This window comes from Gymnoscopelus braueri, assembly GCF_963280865.1.
Source record: "Gymnoscopelus braueri genome assembly, chromosome: 1".
NCBI classification, from domain to species: Eukaryota; Metazoa; Chordata; class Actinopteri; order Myctophiformes; family Myctophidae; genus Gymnoscopelus; species Gymnoscopelus braueri.
The window spans coordinates 42,942,373-42,957,961 of NC_137603.1; the positions used below are offsets into that span (position 1 = coordinate 42,942,373).

Here is a 15,589-nt window from a genome sequence, read left to right on the forward strand (position 1 = left end):
TAAACTACAGTAGTAGCTCTTCTACTGTTCACAAGTTTAAGCTCATCTTCAGAACCCTTTAATAACCCCAATGCTTTTAAATGAACCAGAACACATTACAGATAACATGTTATGAAAATGATCATACCAATGGGTAGCATTAGCTATAAGCTAAAGCAAAGTGGCTTGAATATTGGTACTCACTGGATCGTTGTTTTAGGATAACTAAAAAACTGTGAAAGACAAGTGAATATTGTGAAATACATAGATTATGTATCTGTGATATAGCTGACATTAACGTTCCTTGGATCTGGTCTTAGACACCTCTTCCTACAGCACCCTGTGGTAAATATGGACCTTTTTCTCTGGGACTTCTAACGACACATATACTTTCTCCTGTAGTGTGAAAATATCCATACAGTTGTAAACTATATAACAGTTTATAGATTTTAAGAGGAAGGCGTATGGGAAGACACTGGAGCTGTAAGGGTTAATGGTGTTTGGAGGATGGATGATGTTATCTGCTCAGTATTACAGAATGTTATGGGTTCCTTTTAATATGTGATTTCTTTTTTTTCTTTTTTACCATAGATGTAGTTATTTTAACAATTGTCAACACAAAAGAAACTAATATTTTCATCTCTTCTGTTTTGTAATCATCATTGTTTAACATACATTCATTGTTGTATAACAAAACATGATTTCTACAGCCATTCAAAGTTCTATCTCTGTGATGAAATAATACAAAGACAGACATCAAAATGGAGTTTAAGAATTTAAAAAACACTCTTGGTTATAAAGGTCGGTTAATCTGCTTGCTTAAAACGCCTCCGAATATTGTCCATGTTTGGATTGAAACACTGCATGTTCCTCTTCCATACCACCATCTAGCCAGAAAAATATGTATTTATTGCAAAAGAAAAAGAAAGTATGCAACTTCACAGACACATTGCATTACTCTAACGCACAAGCTAGAATGTATGTCTATGCAACACTAATATGAAATGTACCTTAGTGCACTATGTTACAAAACATAGCAACACGCTTTAGAACGTATTACCAAATGCTTTGTCTTGTAGAAATGACAATGTGTGTGTAACTGTCTGCAATTTGATGGCTTGTATTTCTACTTTGCTTACATTTTGTACTTATTGTGTTATCTTTTCACTTGGTGCTGTTATGAGATCTCTGGACATTCTTGGTGGGCAGTCTGGATACAGCTAGTGGACAGTCTGAACACACAGTGGCAGTATTTCCCTGGTTTATTATTACGTTTTTTTAATTTTCATTGATAGAATGGGTTTGATTGCTAATTGATTGTTTAGTCATTGGACTGCCTCATGTTAATTCATACTGTACATCTCATCTTAATAAAGACTGAGTTCAATAAACACATGATCTCACAAATAGAGACCTGGGTTATGTTTTAATAAACATATTCATCTACCAGTTTGGAGTTGTTTTGGTGTACAACAACAGAAGAACAACAAAAAGCAGCATAGTTTGTTTCACTTCCAGGCAGTGTGTCTCAAGTATTTGAAATTCCTATTTTTGCATATCAGAAGTACATAATCATTCATCATTAATAATCATTTCTACGACATACGGTTAAACCTTTGCCCATTTGCGATGCCTCCTACAGGCAGAAGACAAAGCGCTTTTGGGGGTGAGCTCTATAGAGGCCCCTCAACATCAAATTGGGTTGACTGGATATTGCGTTCAACAGTATGGAATATCAAAACCCTGTTTGACGGTCACTGTCACTCACGATATAATTTGTACCTAATTTTGTGTGCGTGTGGGGGGGGGGTCATGTTTCTGCAACAAACAGTCACAATCAGGGGTGTAGTGGAGGGGAGCACGAAGCGAAAGCTGTTCAGAGGCCTAGCAATGTTCATTTCAAATTTGGGGTAGATCATGATATTTGCCATTTTTGGCAAAAACAATAGGCCCTCCCACATTGGATCAGAAGGAAATCATAACCAATCGGAATGGAATATGAAACATTTGAATGATACATCACATGATGACTCCAGAAATAATGTGTACCAATTGGTGTGAGTTTTGAACAAAATCTGTGGAATTAGTAGCAAACAGTTTGTTTTGAAGAAAGTGCAAAGTTCCAGAAAATCTATGTAGGTGGAAATGGGCATGTTCTATTTGGATAGTTGCAGTTAAAATACAATTTTGATTGTACAAGCTACAATTCCAGAGGGGCGGGGGTCCTAGGCCTACTGGGAGTGTTCATGCAAAGTCATACATAGATTGGTCCAGGTCAATTGGTTCTTTGATCTTGACATTGTTCTTCTGGCACCATGTGTCAAGTTCTCTACCTCTCTCTTCTAGGCTGTATCATCATCATCATCATCATCATCATCATCATCATCATCATCATCATCAGGCCAGTCAGCGAACTTGACCACATTGGAGCTTTGAGGCCATGCAGTCATTGAAGTGCAGGGAGTAGAGAAGGGGGCTCAGAATGCAGCCCTGTAGGGCTCCTGTGTTGAGGATCGGGGGGCATACAATACGTATTGGAGCCCATCCTTACCTCCTGGCATCACCCTGACAGAAAGTCCGGGATCCAGCTGCACAGGCTGGGGTTGGTTCCTAGGTTTCTGAGCTTGGCCTCCAGTCTGGAGGGCACTATGGTGTTGAACACTGAGCTGTAATCTATAAACATAGTATAGGAGTTCCTCATATCCAAATGGGAGAGGGTAGAGACAGTGTATCGTGGCTACGGCGTCATCTGTGGATCTGTTTTTGGCGGCTGTAGCTTGATGGGTAGAGAGGCTGTCTGGTCATCAAAAGGTCACCGGTTCACCTCCCAGGCCCGGTCCATGTGTTAAAGTGTCCATGAGCAAGACACTTAACCCCTAACTGCTCCTCCCTAAGCAATTATTCAGTGTGTCTTGCTGTGTGACTTTATTGCTAACCCTCGGTATGTGAACTCACTGTGAGACTACTATTTGAATAAGACATTCTGAATGTACAGTATGTCTACTGGTCATGGTACTGCAGACTAGAGTGGAGGTTGTGATTCAAGCTTGGCTGAAGGCAAAGTGCCGGTCAGTGGACCGAGGCCATTGCTTACACGTGTGCCTTTAAGCAAGGGACACACTCTAGCTGTTACAGAGGAACTGCAAAGTAGACAAAAGTATAAGAGCATAGTTTCATGAGTGAGTGTGCGTGCGTGCGTGCGTGCGTGCGTGCGTGCGTGCGTGCGTGCGTGCGTGCGTGCGTGCGTGCGTGCGTGCGTGCGTGCGTGCGTGCGTGCGTGCGTGCGTGTGAGAAACATGTTTCTCTTGCAACTAAGGAGTGTGTTCTTAGTCAACTGTTCAATATTAATGTATTGCTAGCCTATACCTATCTATCTGTTAAACCAGGTTAGCTGACCCGTCAACTTCATTAACGTGATATTTTGATTTGATTTATTTATTAGATCCCCATTAGCTTACTGTACTGTTACAGCAGCTACTCTTCCTGGGGTCCCAATCAACATCATAACATTCAGACTCATCACAAATTACAGTAGGCCTACAACACAAAGATGCTAACTCATAACCTGTCTAATACATTTGATAGCTCTATATTACAATTTAATCTTCAACATAGTTGATAAATCTCTTAGCTCAACCTTAAATGTCAAAATAAATATCATAGTGGGATGTATAGCTCATATCCCCCTTTTTTACATCACAAACCAGGTTAGTCAACCTGTCCAGTTCAATGAGAATGTGTTGTTAGTTAACTTGTCTGGTTATATACATGTATAGCCTACTGTAAACCATGTTAGTCAACCTGTAGGGTTCATTGAGACTATGTCATGAGTTAACTGGTTTTCAGTATGTCTAATCATTCTGTCAGTCAGATGACAATTAGAGGAAGAGAAAATGGCTAAAGACACTTTTTGCAGTGACACGCGGGCATGCACACACGCAGTCACACACATGCACGCACATGATAACTACAGTATATTAAAGTAAATTGTTCCCCTTCATGAAGTTTTATTTGCATCTCAGTTTTTGAAAGAAAATATTTCAGTTAACTTGAAGAGTGTTTTTAAGTTAAATGTTTCTGATACAGCAGTTGTCATGTGTATCACATGACACATAACAATATTAGGCTACTGTCATGTCGATGTGTGTAGTCATACATTTTGTTGATTTGTTTTATTAATTGATCAATAGTTTGGGGATTTTGAGAGGGAGACATGATAAAAACTCTACTATAAAAATAAGACAAAAGTGGCTTTGATGGATTCTTGAGTGACAGATTAATATACAAGTATATGATGATAGATGAATGATAGTAGAGTTTAGTACAGTTCAATTACTGTAAATCAAATGCAGCCAAATCAATCAAACTCTATAAGCTAAATGAATTTTACCCCCACCTGGTGTTCACGCAGCACCACAGCAGCTGATAGACTCTCCCAGCATATCACATCAATCAGTTCATTCCAATGGTGGAAAAAGTATGTCAAATGTTTTACTTAAGTAAAAGTATCAATACTTCAATGTAGAAATACTCTATTACAAGTAACACGTCCGGAATTAAAAATGTACTACTAAAAAGGTATTGGTGTCAAAATGAACTTAAAGTACCAAAAGTAGAAAGTACTCATCATGCAGAATGTCCCTTTCATCTTTTGAAAATAGCAGATCTACAAGGTCACAATGGCTATTTTCAAATAGCCGAAATATATATATAGGGCTGAAGTGAAGTGGTTAATGTATATCTTTTGTATTAAAGGAGGAGTTCACCCAAAAAAAATACGTATTTTCTATCAATTGCACACCCCATGAAGCCTTGAATTCATGGATTTATTTTTGTTTTTGTGGCATTCCTAAGCCAATAATTTGATGACCGGGTGTGTATCCGGTACGAGACACAAATAATCGACTTTGTGTCTCCTACCGGATACATTAGCTGGTAGGAGACGGGAATCAAATTATTGGCTTAGGAATGCCACAAAAACAAAAATAAATCCATGGATTCAAGGTTTCATGGGGTGCGCAATTGATAGAAAATAAGTCATTTTTTGGGTGAACTACTCCTTTAATAATAAAAATGTACAAAGTAACTAGTAAATCAAGTTTTCTAATAATTGTAGTGGAGTAAAAGTACAATATTTGCCTCTGAGATCATATAGTGGAGTAGAAGTATAAAGTACTAAAAACTGGAAATACTCCAGTAAGGTAAAAATAAATACCTTAAAATTATACTTAAGTACAGTACTTGAGTAAATGTCTTACACCACTGTGATCAGGTGAATGGCGGTGATCTATTTCAGAGGAAAAATGCTTAATAGACTATTATTGAATCAAGTGATAAAGTATTAGGAAGTGAAAACAATTGTTCGTGCTGATTCATGTGTGTGTCGTCATCGCATGTGACCAGGTCACATGGTGTGTGGGTCCTGCAGGTCACATGGTTGCAGGGAATAAACCCAGTGAATGTTGTGTGATTTCACACTGACTGAACAACAGGAGGGGAGTCGAACTTCAACTTCAAACCAACAACCACTGATCAAAAAGAAAAAGCTACAGGTAACGTTCATATGATTTATCCCCTTTCCTGGTGTGTATAGTGTTATAATGTGCTCCGATTGATTTATATGACTTCGCACTTAATAATGATAAAGACAATACTTATACTTGTAAGAACTTAAATGAATATAAATGATGTTGTGCTTTTCACCAAAGGTCATTGAAGTGTTGATTGTAGCAGTTTGAAACCTGCTGTCTGGGCCAGACAGTCTGGCCTATTTCTGCACTACATGATGTCGTAAACACAATGACGAAATCTGTGTTTACCGTGTTTACCTATCCGGCTGCTATGATTTTTAAAGGAATCACACACAATGAAGGCTATGATCATTTAACATTCTGACAACGTTTGTTGCCAGTGGTGGGAAAAGTACTCAAATATTTTACTTAAGTAAAAAATAGCCGATCTACAATCTCACAATGCGAGATTGTAGATGGGCTATTTTCAACTGGCCGAAATGTATCTTTTGTAGTAATCAAAATCTACAAAGTAACTAAAGTTTTCAAATAATTGTAGTGGAGTAAAAGTGCAATATTTGCCTCTGAAATGTGGTGGAGTAGAACAAGTATTGAAAATACTAGAAATACTTAAGTATAAATATGTAGTACATTTACTTGGTTATTTACACATGTCTGGTTGTCGCATAATTACCTTGTCTTTGGCATGACATGGCTCATTTAAACCAATCCTACACATGCTACACAACACCCTTGCTACAATGTGCTACAATTTCAGAGCCAGACGTTTTAAAAATAGAAAGTGAAAAGTGCTTATACAGTAGTTACAGTAGCCATGAAACCTTAGGTTAGGTAACTCGACCCCATTTCTTGATAGAGAAATAGATTTAGATTTCCTTGGCATGATGAACATCAGAAGATATTAATCAGTTGTAATTTCCCCTCTGTTCCTCACTATTCATTGGTGAGCCACTATAGTGGCTCACCAATGAATAGTGAGGAACAGCATGGCTCATGCAACAGTATCATAATCGTAGAGACAGTCCTGTTGATTTTACTACAAGAGAGGCCTACGAAATGGTGCAAATAGAAAACTATTCTTGCTATTTGTTATAATGACCGGCTGTGTAGTTTCCTCTGACATATTCCTTGGTGTTGCACTCTGTTCAATTTCATCCTTTGAAATGTTTTATAATAGCTTTACACTAGAGGACTTGAATTCAGACTCAATTCTGTAGTAGTAGAACTGTGACAGGAGAGGACAATGCTCAGAAAGAAGCACCATGTAGGTGTACATGACTCATAAATACAGGTATGACTGTGTACAATATAGGATCATTGTGGTAACTTGCAGCTCTCTGATGAAGGCAACTTAAGCGCCACAGACAGATGTCAGTTTCCTGGAACGTGACAAACTGCATTTTCAAGCCTATACAATAGCATCACCAATTGTATATTACTTTATATCATGGACACCACAAACACGAGGTGCTGGAGATGTTGAGACCCATGTCTCACTTCCCTGTTCTGTGCCTGTGGGGGAGTCCTTCCCTCCTCTCTCTTCCTCTTACTTCCACCCCCCATGCTGCAGAGTTCAGTCAACATGCTGATTGCACCCACAGATTGGAAATAACGCGATTGTTTCACTTGTTTCGTTTCCACTCACTGACATTAACTTTGTCCATAGAATGAATCATAGTCATTGTCATAATCATTGTTGGATATCATTGTTGGAATAACATGTTATTGTTAAATGAGTTCAAATGACAAAGGGGCACTTCCTGTTAAGAGCAGCTGTCATCGGTCTTAACTCTTTAGGTTAATTCATACAGTACATCTCATATTGATAAGGACAGTGTAACACCCAAGTCCTATACTTAGGTGCTACTGTTAAGTGTAGTGTCAAAAGTCCTCTACTTCTGGCACTATACTGGTTGCTGAGGAAGTTCTGACGTGTGCTCAAATACTGAAGGTCCAAACGTCCATGGAATTCATAAATACATGCTTTATTCTCTGTAGCTTTAGTGCCAATCACTTTTACACTGAATACAGACATAAATAAACTTAAACGCACAGGATACAGACCACCAACTTCTCTGAACACAGTCAAAAGCTGTTTGCCTCTGCCACTGGCAACACCTGCGGCTGATTACAGACTTGTTTAAATACCTAGGCAACTTGGCCTTGACCAAGCCCTGCGGTGACATCATCAATTAACAAACAATCATAGATAAGGCTCAAATGGCTCTTACAGACAGAGATTCAGTATTAAATACATTAGGATCTCATAGCCCGAGGGGACGGGGCTGTGATTGGCTGGGACACAACCAGCCTCTGTTGTGCTAGGAACTTTTGGCAAATCTATTTATTATCTAATGTCTAAATTTCTGTTGCTGTGAAGACCTTATTTTCTGCTGCAGTATGATCTTCTATTTGTTTTTCTCTTCATAATTATTACAGAATTATTGTGCAGTGAATGTGCACTGATACAAAGTGAGATCTACTAGCGAAAAGTATCACTTTACGCTTGTGCAGTTAATGAAATGAGGAAATTAATATTTCCGCTTGTCCAGTTTTGTGTGATGCAATTATATGCTGCTAATGTCTTGAGTTCATTATAGGGTATTTGCTAATGACATTTAATATGTTATTGTTAATATTATTTTGTTTGTTTTGCATTTGAACTCAAACCTACTGTCTGTGAGTACTGAGTACAGACTTTACAGTAGTTGAAACAAGGACATGACATGACATGTCCCAACAGGAGTGTCACTCAACTAACCAGCAAGAGTACCAGCTTAACATCCTGTCCTACAGAGGTCTTTATCTGAAAGAAATTAAGCTCAACATGTGTGTGTCTTTTAGCTGTTTATCAGCTTCTCTCTGAGCTTCCATTGATTGTTTTTGATGTTTGTTTGTTGTTCTGTGATTCATGTTTGTTCTTTTGCTTGTTTTAAATGCCTGTAATCTCAATGAAATTGGAATGAGGGAAACCTCACCTGTCTTTTTGAGAATCAATAAATAAAGGTAATGAAAGGAAAGGAAATGTGTTTTGTTGAAATACAATGCATTGTTCTTCTCCTTCTTGCAAGCCCCTTTGCAACAACATCGCTACAGTATCTTTTAACAAAAGGAGGAGAAACGTGACATTCTGTTTTTACGTTATTGGGATGAGAATACCGGTTCTCGCATACGAATACAGTGTGTACACAGGGATTTATTTGTTTGGTCTGGCTGCACATGTGACCCCTTTATCAGGTCTACACCCAATGCTGCCATTTTATAGGCTCCATGAGGACTTGAGTTGATAAGCCTGGATGATTGTAGGCTAAGCCTGGCTCTGGTATTGATAAGGGCTCGCTGCAGTGCCACCAACACCGACATTAGTGCATAAATGTAGTTCTAGTAACGACTGCTGCTGTATACAAACAGCATTGTGGATTATTTCATCCAAATGCATACATTCACATTTGTGACAGTTTCACTGTACTTTCCCTAAGACTCAATGCTATTTGATTCTTTTGTCCATCTGTGGCCCCACTACCAGAGAGGGGAAAGCTAAGCAAGAATTAACCACAACATTTGACTTGTTTCTTAGGAGAACCAAATGTTAATTTTAGCTATTGTACCTTTTTTTTTATTATTTTAATATTTGTGTTCAGTATGATTTGATTTACATCATGATTTTGGTTTAAGGAATTAGTTTGCACAAGCAGGCACACACAGGCACATGAATGGTAGCATGTGTAGCAACCTGTTCACCTGTTATCACAGTGGCCTCTTAGTTCTGTTGTGTAAACCAGAGAGAGACTCTGAATAGCATGACTAGTGGACTGAAGTGTATGTGTGTCTCTTGTTACCACCGCCAATTTCTTTCTTATCACATGACACAACTGGGTTATTTGTGATTAGAGAACCTGTTATTATGTGATAGTGTCACACAAGAGTGTTGTTTTTTCTCGGATTATAAATGTGCAGAACTCTCGTTCTTGTAATTTATCTTCTTTGGGGTAATAATTGTATGTTATGTAATTATGCTATGTATGTTATTAAAGGTTAACCCCTGATGAATTGTATTTTGAGTCTTTACTGTTTTTAAAGTTGTATGGAATTATTTACCAAACGTCACAGCTTTAACTTAAGTGCGTGGTAAATAAAAGAATATCTCTTTCTCTCTTAGGCATAATGTGGCGTGCAGCCCTCTTGTTGTTGGCTGGCAGCTTGTCGATCAGCCTGGCCAGACCACACCTCCAGCCACTGTCTGATGAGATGGTCAACTACATTAATAAAGTCAACACTACCTGGAAGGTGAGCTGAATACACACACACACACACATACACATAGATAGATATATAAAAAATTGACTACATTTATTTCTTCACCATTTGAAAAAAATGTTAATTAATCGAGGCAAAAGTTTTTAATCGTAATATTGATTTCAAGTCGTATCGCCAAGCCCTAGTGCATATGGACTCAAATAACCCATTTGTTTGTTATTGGGTGCGGTCCAAACAAGAGAAGACCAGAAATAACTTGCTTGGAAGATGTTTGTGGATCTCTGACAATTCACTTTACACATACTGATCGGTGTGCATCTTCTGGCAAATGCATTTATAGATTAATCTGCTGTTACTAGACATTTCTAACATCAGTTTGTGTATGTTCTCTGTAGGCCGGCCACAACTTCCGTCACATGGACTACGGCTATGTGAAGAAACTCTGTGGAGCGCTGCTCAATGGACCAAAGCTACCCATCCTGTGAGTCTTGCATCATTTGTATACAGGGTCTGAGTGTGTCTGTAAGTGTAGTACTGTAATTTTGTGTAGCGTGTGTCTGTAGGTATGCATGTTTTGCATGGTGTGCAGTGCAGCATGTTTGTGTGTTTATGGGTTTGTAGTGGTGTGTAGTATGTATGTGTGGTGTGTGTCTGTAGGTGTGTTTGGTTTGTGTGTCTGTGGGTGTGGGTCACTCACAGCTGAGTGACTGGTGGTTCCACTTGTGCATAGAGATGATGATAGGAAAGTGAATGCTGTGTTCTGTTGCATGCGATCCAGACTTAACGCACTCCATGCAGGTCCTCCTGGATCACAGAGACATTTAATAAGTTCTGTCTATAATCCCATGTCATCTGAAATGCATGATCTGCATTTTACTACTTGTGTTTAGGGTTCAATATGGTGGAGACATGAAGCTGCCTAAGAACTTTGACTCCAGAGAACAGTGGCCCAACTGTCCGACTCTGAAAGAGATCAGGGATCAGGGTTCATGTGGCTCCTGCTGGGTGAGAAACAAACATAGCAACAGACACACTGTTATTTCATCATGAATACAGAGATGAGGTGAACTATGAAACATGCTGTAATTGAACAAATGGTATCCGAATGGGTCATTTGAAGCTTGTTTGATCACTACCTGATGGCTTTGTCTTACTGTTGGTGTGATGGTTGGTGTGCCTACAGGCGTTCGGTGCTGCAGAAGCCATATCAGACCGTGTGTGTATCCATAGCAACAGCAAGGTCAGTGTGGAGATCTCTTCACAGGACCTGCTTACCTGCTGCAGCGACTGTGGTATGGGGTAAGTCTGTGTACTACTTTAGGCATTTTTATCGATAACATTTGTTTTAACTTCCTGTCCAACACAATTTTTTTGTGCTCAGATCTCCTCTTCCGTTTTATGTTTGTGTACTGCGTTTACCATCTTTCAAGGTCTAACTGTCCCCACCATCAGAAAACATGTTGGCAGTGAACTTGTTACCGGTGAACTGACAATCTGGCGAACCCTTGTATCTCTATATTTTAAGTAACTTTTTATGTTGTTTTTTGTGTGAATTGATGCCGTACTTCGTTGTACAAGAGTGTCATCATCATTTTCTTTGTCGAGGACATTTTTCTGGGGCATTTTTGTAGAGCAGCTTGGTGTGACGAGCCCTATTGATTGCCACCGTGTGCAACAGAAGTACTGTAGAAGGGATACAGTAGTACAGAAATTACATACACAGAGTGACTTGAACCCTAGCGTTCCCATTCTGGGGGCGAACATTCACTGAAAATTGCAGATCTACAAGCTTGCGCTGTGAGCTTGTAGAGATTTTCGGCAAAGACATTTTCATATCAACAACTTCACATTGCAATGCATTGTAAGCTTGTATTAACAAGAGCTTGTGACTACATAATAACTACACTGGATCCATTCCATTTCCCGAAAAGTAAAATTTGGACATAAAAGGTTCTGCCCAACAGCGTTGATATACTGCATAATAATTAATAATGAACAATCATATCGCCCTACTGTAAAGCTAAGAGTTGGGAGTTTAAATCAGTGTTCTCATCCTCTTGTAGTTGTAATGATGGTTACAGTTACCATTTCTGTTTGTAGGTGTAATGGTGGTTATCCTGCCAGTGCCTGGGATTTCTGGACCACCGATGGACTGGTGTCTGGCGGGCTCTTCGACTCCCATGTTGGTAAGTGTGTGTCCCCTCTAGAATGCCTGAATTGTCCAGGCTATTTCTTTTTTTATTTTCCAGCTGTTTCTGTGCACGAGAATGCAGAAATATTGCAATGACGGTCATAGTTGGGAGTTCAGAAGTCTTGTTTTAGGAACTGCTGGAAGTACTGCATGACCTTGAAAGACCTTGTATTGTATGGGTTTTAAATGTATTGCATGATTTTTTAGATGTGATGCATGACTTTTACATGTATTTATTACACACACACACACACACACACACACACACACACACACACACACACACACACACACACACACACACACACACACACACACACACACACACACACACACACACACACACACACACACACACACACACACACACACACACACACACACACACAGTAGTAAAGCACAGTGTATGTTCCTGGTGTTTCTCCAGGTTGCAGGCCCTACACCATAGCTCCCTGTGAGCATCATGTTAATGGAACCAGAGCTCCCTGTACTGGAGAAGAAGGTGACACCCCTGAGTGTGTCAGCCAATGTGATGCCGGATACACACCTGATTACCAAGGGGACAAGCACTTCGGTATGGAATTGAAGACATGCGTACACACACACACACACACACACACACACACACACACGCACTGTAATGTGTGTACTGTTGTACTGTATTCTTTAATTGTGTGCACATCTAGATGATCAATTGTCTTGTTCTGATGGGACAGATGGTCTACAGACAAACCATTTTAAAATGTTAACGTTCACAAATTCTCCCACAGAAATTCTGTGCACTTTCCTGTTAACTAATGCAATCCATTCTTATGTACCATATTCCATAGGGTGCTACAGTATGCTGTACTGTATGTAATCACAAATCACTTGCAGGGACTTGACCTTATACACTTTTCCATAGCCTAAACTCAATAGTTACAAACCCTCCAGTCAACAGCAACTTGCTGTGAAAGTTGAACACACACCGACCTGTACAGAATCTGCGCGCAGCATACAGTACATACAATTCTACTATGTTATATACATAATATGTTGTCTCTCCATATACACAATATGTTGTCTCTCCAAAACAGCCTAACTCTGTGATCTGTTGTGTATAGCTGTGTACAGTACACAGTATAGAAGACTAACACTGGTGTATGTGTGCTGTAGGTAAAACGTCTTACAGAGTTGAGTCAGAACATCAGATCAGGAGTGAGATCTACAAGAACGGCCCAGTGGAAGCTGCCTTTACTGTCTATGAAGACTTCCCGCAGTACAAGTCTGGTGAGAACTACACACTGCAAGCTCACATAAACACCAGAGAACCTCTTCACTTACGCTACTTTTATTGAGTCTGAAGTTCCGACTATTTAGATTTTTAAAATCAACCGGGTCGGATATGATGTGAGGGCAAATAAAATAGAAATTAGCAAGAAGCACATTGACTAATCCCTGTACTTATCCAGTTATGGCACCGACTCAGCCCCATGTTCTACACAGCCAATGCCGGAGAGGAAATTAGATTTTTTTTTTTTTTACCAGGTTTTCTTTTTTATCAAAATAAATGGCCTGGGCGTAACCGTGAAAATATGGTATTCCGGTGGTGGACCAGGTCAAGAACTGTGCAGTGAGATCAACCACACAACTTTGTGGACGGGGTCTACAAAAAGGCCCAACAGTGCACGTTTCTCCTTAGGAGGCTGCAACCAAAACAACTCAACCCTTAGACCTTTACAGTCATGCAGTAAAAACAAAGACAGACTCCATCACTAAGGACCCTTCACACCCCCTTCACCACTCCTTTTAGGCAACCGCTTCAGAGCACCCCTGGCTAAAGGAAAAACTCACAAAAACTCTCTCCCACTGGATAACCATTTTAAACAAGGCCAAATGGACTTTCTTCTTGTGTCACGCTGTGTGTTTTCTTGTGTAATGCTGTGTCTTCTTGCGTCATGTTGTGTGTTTTCTTGTGTCTAGGTGTGTATCAACATGTGCATGGCTCTGCTTTGGGAGGTCACGCCATTAAGATGCTGGGCTGGGGAGAGGAAGACGGCACCCCCTACTGGCTGTGTGCCAACTCATGGAACACTGACTGGGGTTACAACGGTGAGGACACCTTAACCTTAACTATCACTACGACATGCATAAATAACCTTTACCTTAACCTAACCCAAATTCTAGTCATTTTACCTACATTTTACTTCACAATAAGATAGAATTACAACAAGTGTACACACAAACACACACATAGTATATACTTTAATGCTTTCTGTTAACCACTTAGTTCACCGTATTCCCATGGGAATACGGTGAATATATTAAATAGGCTAAATATATTAAACAAAATATATTAAACAGGCACATTTATTTACTCAAAAACACACACATTAGCATTGTATCATCCATGTGTACTTGACATTAATGAAATAATCTTCTCTTCCTCAGGGTTCTTTAAGATCTTGCGTGGGTCAGATCACTGTGGCATTGAGTCTGAGGTTGTGGCTGGAATTCCAAAGTAAAATGTAAGAAAAGAATACTATGGAAACATTATCAAAGAAACTCTGGTGTACCTAAAGCTGTGTGTACTAGCCTGTTTGGACCAGATGGCTCTTAACAGCATACAGTCATTATCATTAGGCCCCAATTAAATCCATGCTTGTCTTGCGAAGATAACTGTTTTTAGCTAGCAGAGGCCTAATGATACGAGTGTGTGAAACCAGTAGCACTTTTGGTAAGATTTCACTCCTCATTTGTTTACCAGTGTAGAGGGACAGTGTGAACATAAAATCAGTTTTGGTGACCTATTTTTTTTCTGGTTTAGGTTTGGGGCTGTGGTGTCATGACATGACCAGAAGATGCCGACATTCTCCTTCCTCCCTGCACTAGAAACCACTATAAGGTTTCAGTAATGATGGTTCAACATTGAACATTCAAACATTCAACGTTCTTTACAAAGACCTCACAAGAGTCTGTTCATGTGGCTTCTTTTTTTATTTCGTTTTTAGGTTTTTAAAGGTGGTTATTATTGAATATGATGTGCAATTTGTGCAAAATGCCACCTGTCCACCACTTCTCAAATGAAAGTTTGGTACTATGAATGGTAACAATCTTTGGACTGATCTTAGTGCAGTCTAATTCTTTGTTTCTCAGGTGAGTCTTGCAGACGACTGAACCACTGTTAGGTTTTAAGCTCTCTCCACATAAATGATGTAGCTGCTGTACTCCTGCTGGATGATGTGATGTTTTGTAGATGTATGAAAGGAGGTCGCTGTATTCAATTTGATTTTGAACTCTTCAGAGTTTTCAGTTTTTCTAGCTTCATCACCCTTCTCCCTCTTTTATTTCAGAAAATGTGGTCTTTTATTTGTTGACAATTTGTTGTTTTCATTTTTTACTTTGACTACTTGAGAAATGGATCACTTTGTAGTCTGATTTTGAGGTTTTTAAAGCTTCTCTGCCTGACCTGATCAAAGTATAGTATTGCCACATTATGTTACAGTATGTACAATGGTAAATAAATGAGTAATGTCTTAATAGTTGGTTTCCAATGTGCTATTTTTGTGTATCAGCTATTTTCTGGCTTTGTTCAACTAGACTGAGTATTTTTCATAATTCATGCCCAACGAGAGACATGCAGAAAGCATAT

The 15,589-nt window shown here is 39.3% G+C and overlaps 1 protein-coding gene across 1 annotated transcript; it reads left to right on the plus strand.

Annotated features, from left to right (window-relative positions):
* Positions 1–5,396: 5,396 nt before the first annotated feature.
* On the plus strand, positions 5,397–15,477 carry ctsba (cathepsin Ba). The gene is made up of 11 exons (XM_080437910.1): positions 5,397–5,531; positions 9,670–9,797; positions 10,163–10,248; positions 10,658–10,772; positions 10,951–11,066; positions 11,868–11,953; positions 12,386–12,532; positions 13,114–13,227; positions 13,921–14,049; positions 14,389–14,465; positions 14,765–15,477. The coding sequence occupies exons 2-10, from the start codon at positions 9,675–9,677 to the stop codon at positions 14,460–14,462; spliced, it is 990 nt and encodes a 329-aa protein (XP_080294036.1). The 5' UTR covers positions 5,397–5,531; positions 9,670–9,674; the 3' UTR covers positions 14,463–14,465; positions 14,765–15,477.
* Positions 15,478–15,589: the final 112 nt, after the last annotated feature.

Excerpts from the sequence above, each read along its gene's own strand:
- ctsba (XM_080437910.1), top strand. The coding sequence starts at position 9,675 with ATGTGGCGTGCAGCCCTCTTGTTGTTGGCTGGCAGCTTGTCGATCAGC. Across the intron at positions 11,954-12,385 it reads GCTCTTCGACTCCCATGTTG|GTTGCAGGCCCTACACCATA; the intron begins GTAAGTGTGTGT and ends GTGTTTCTCCAG. Across the intron at positions 14,050-14,388 it reads CACTGACTGGGGTTACAACG|GGTTCTTTAAGATCTTGCGT; the intron begins GTGAGGACACCT and ends TCTCTTCCTCAG.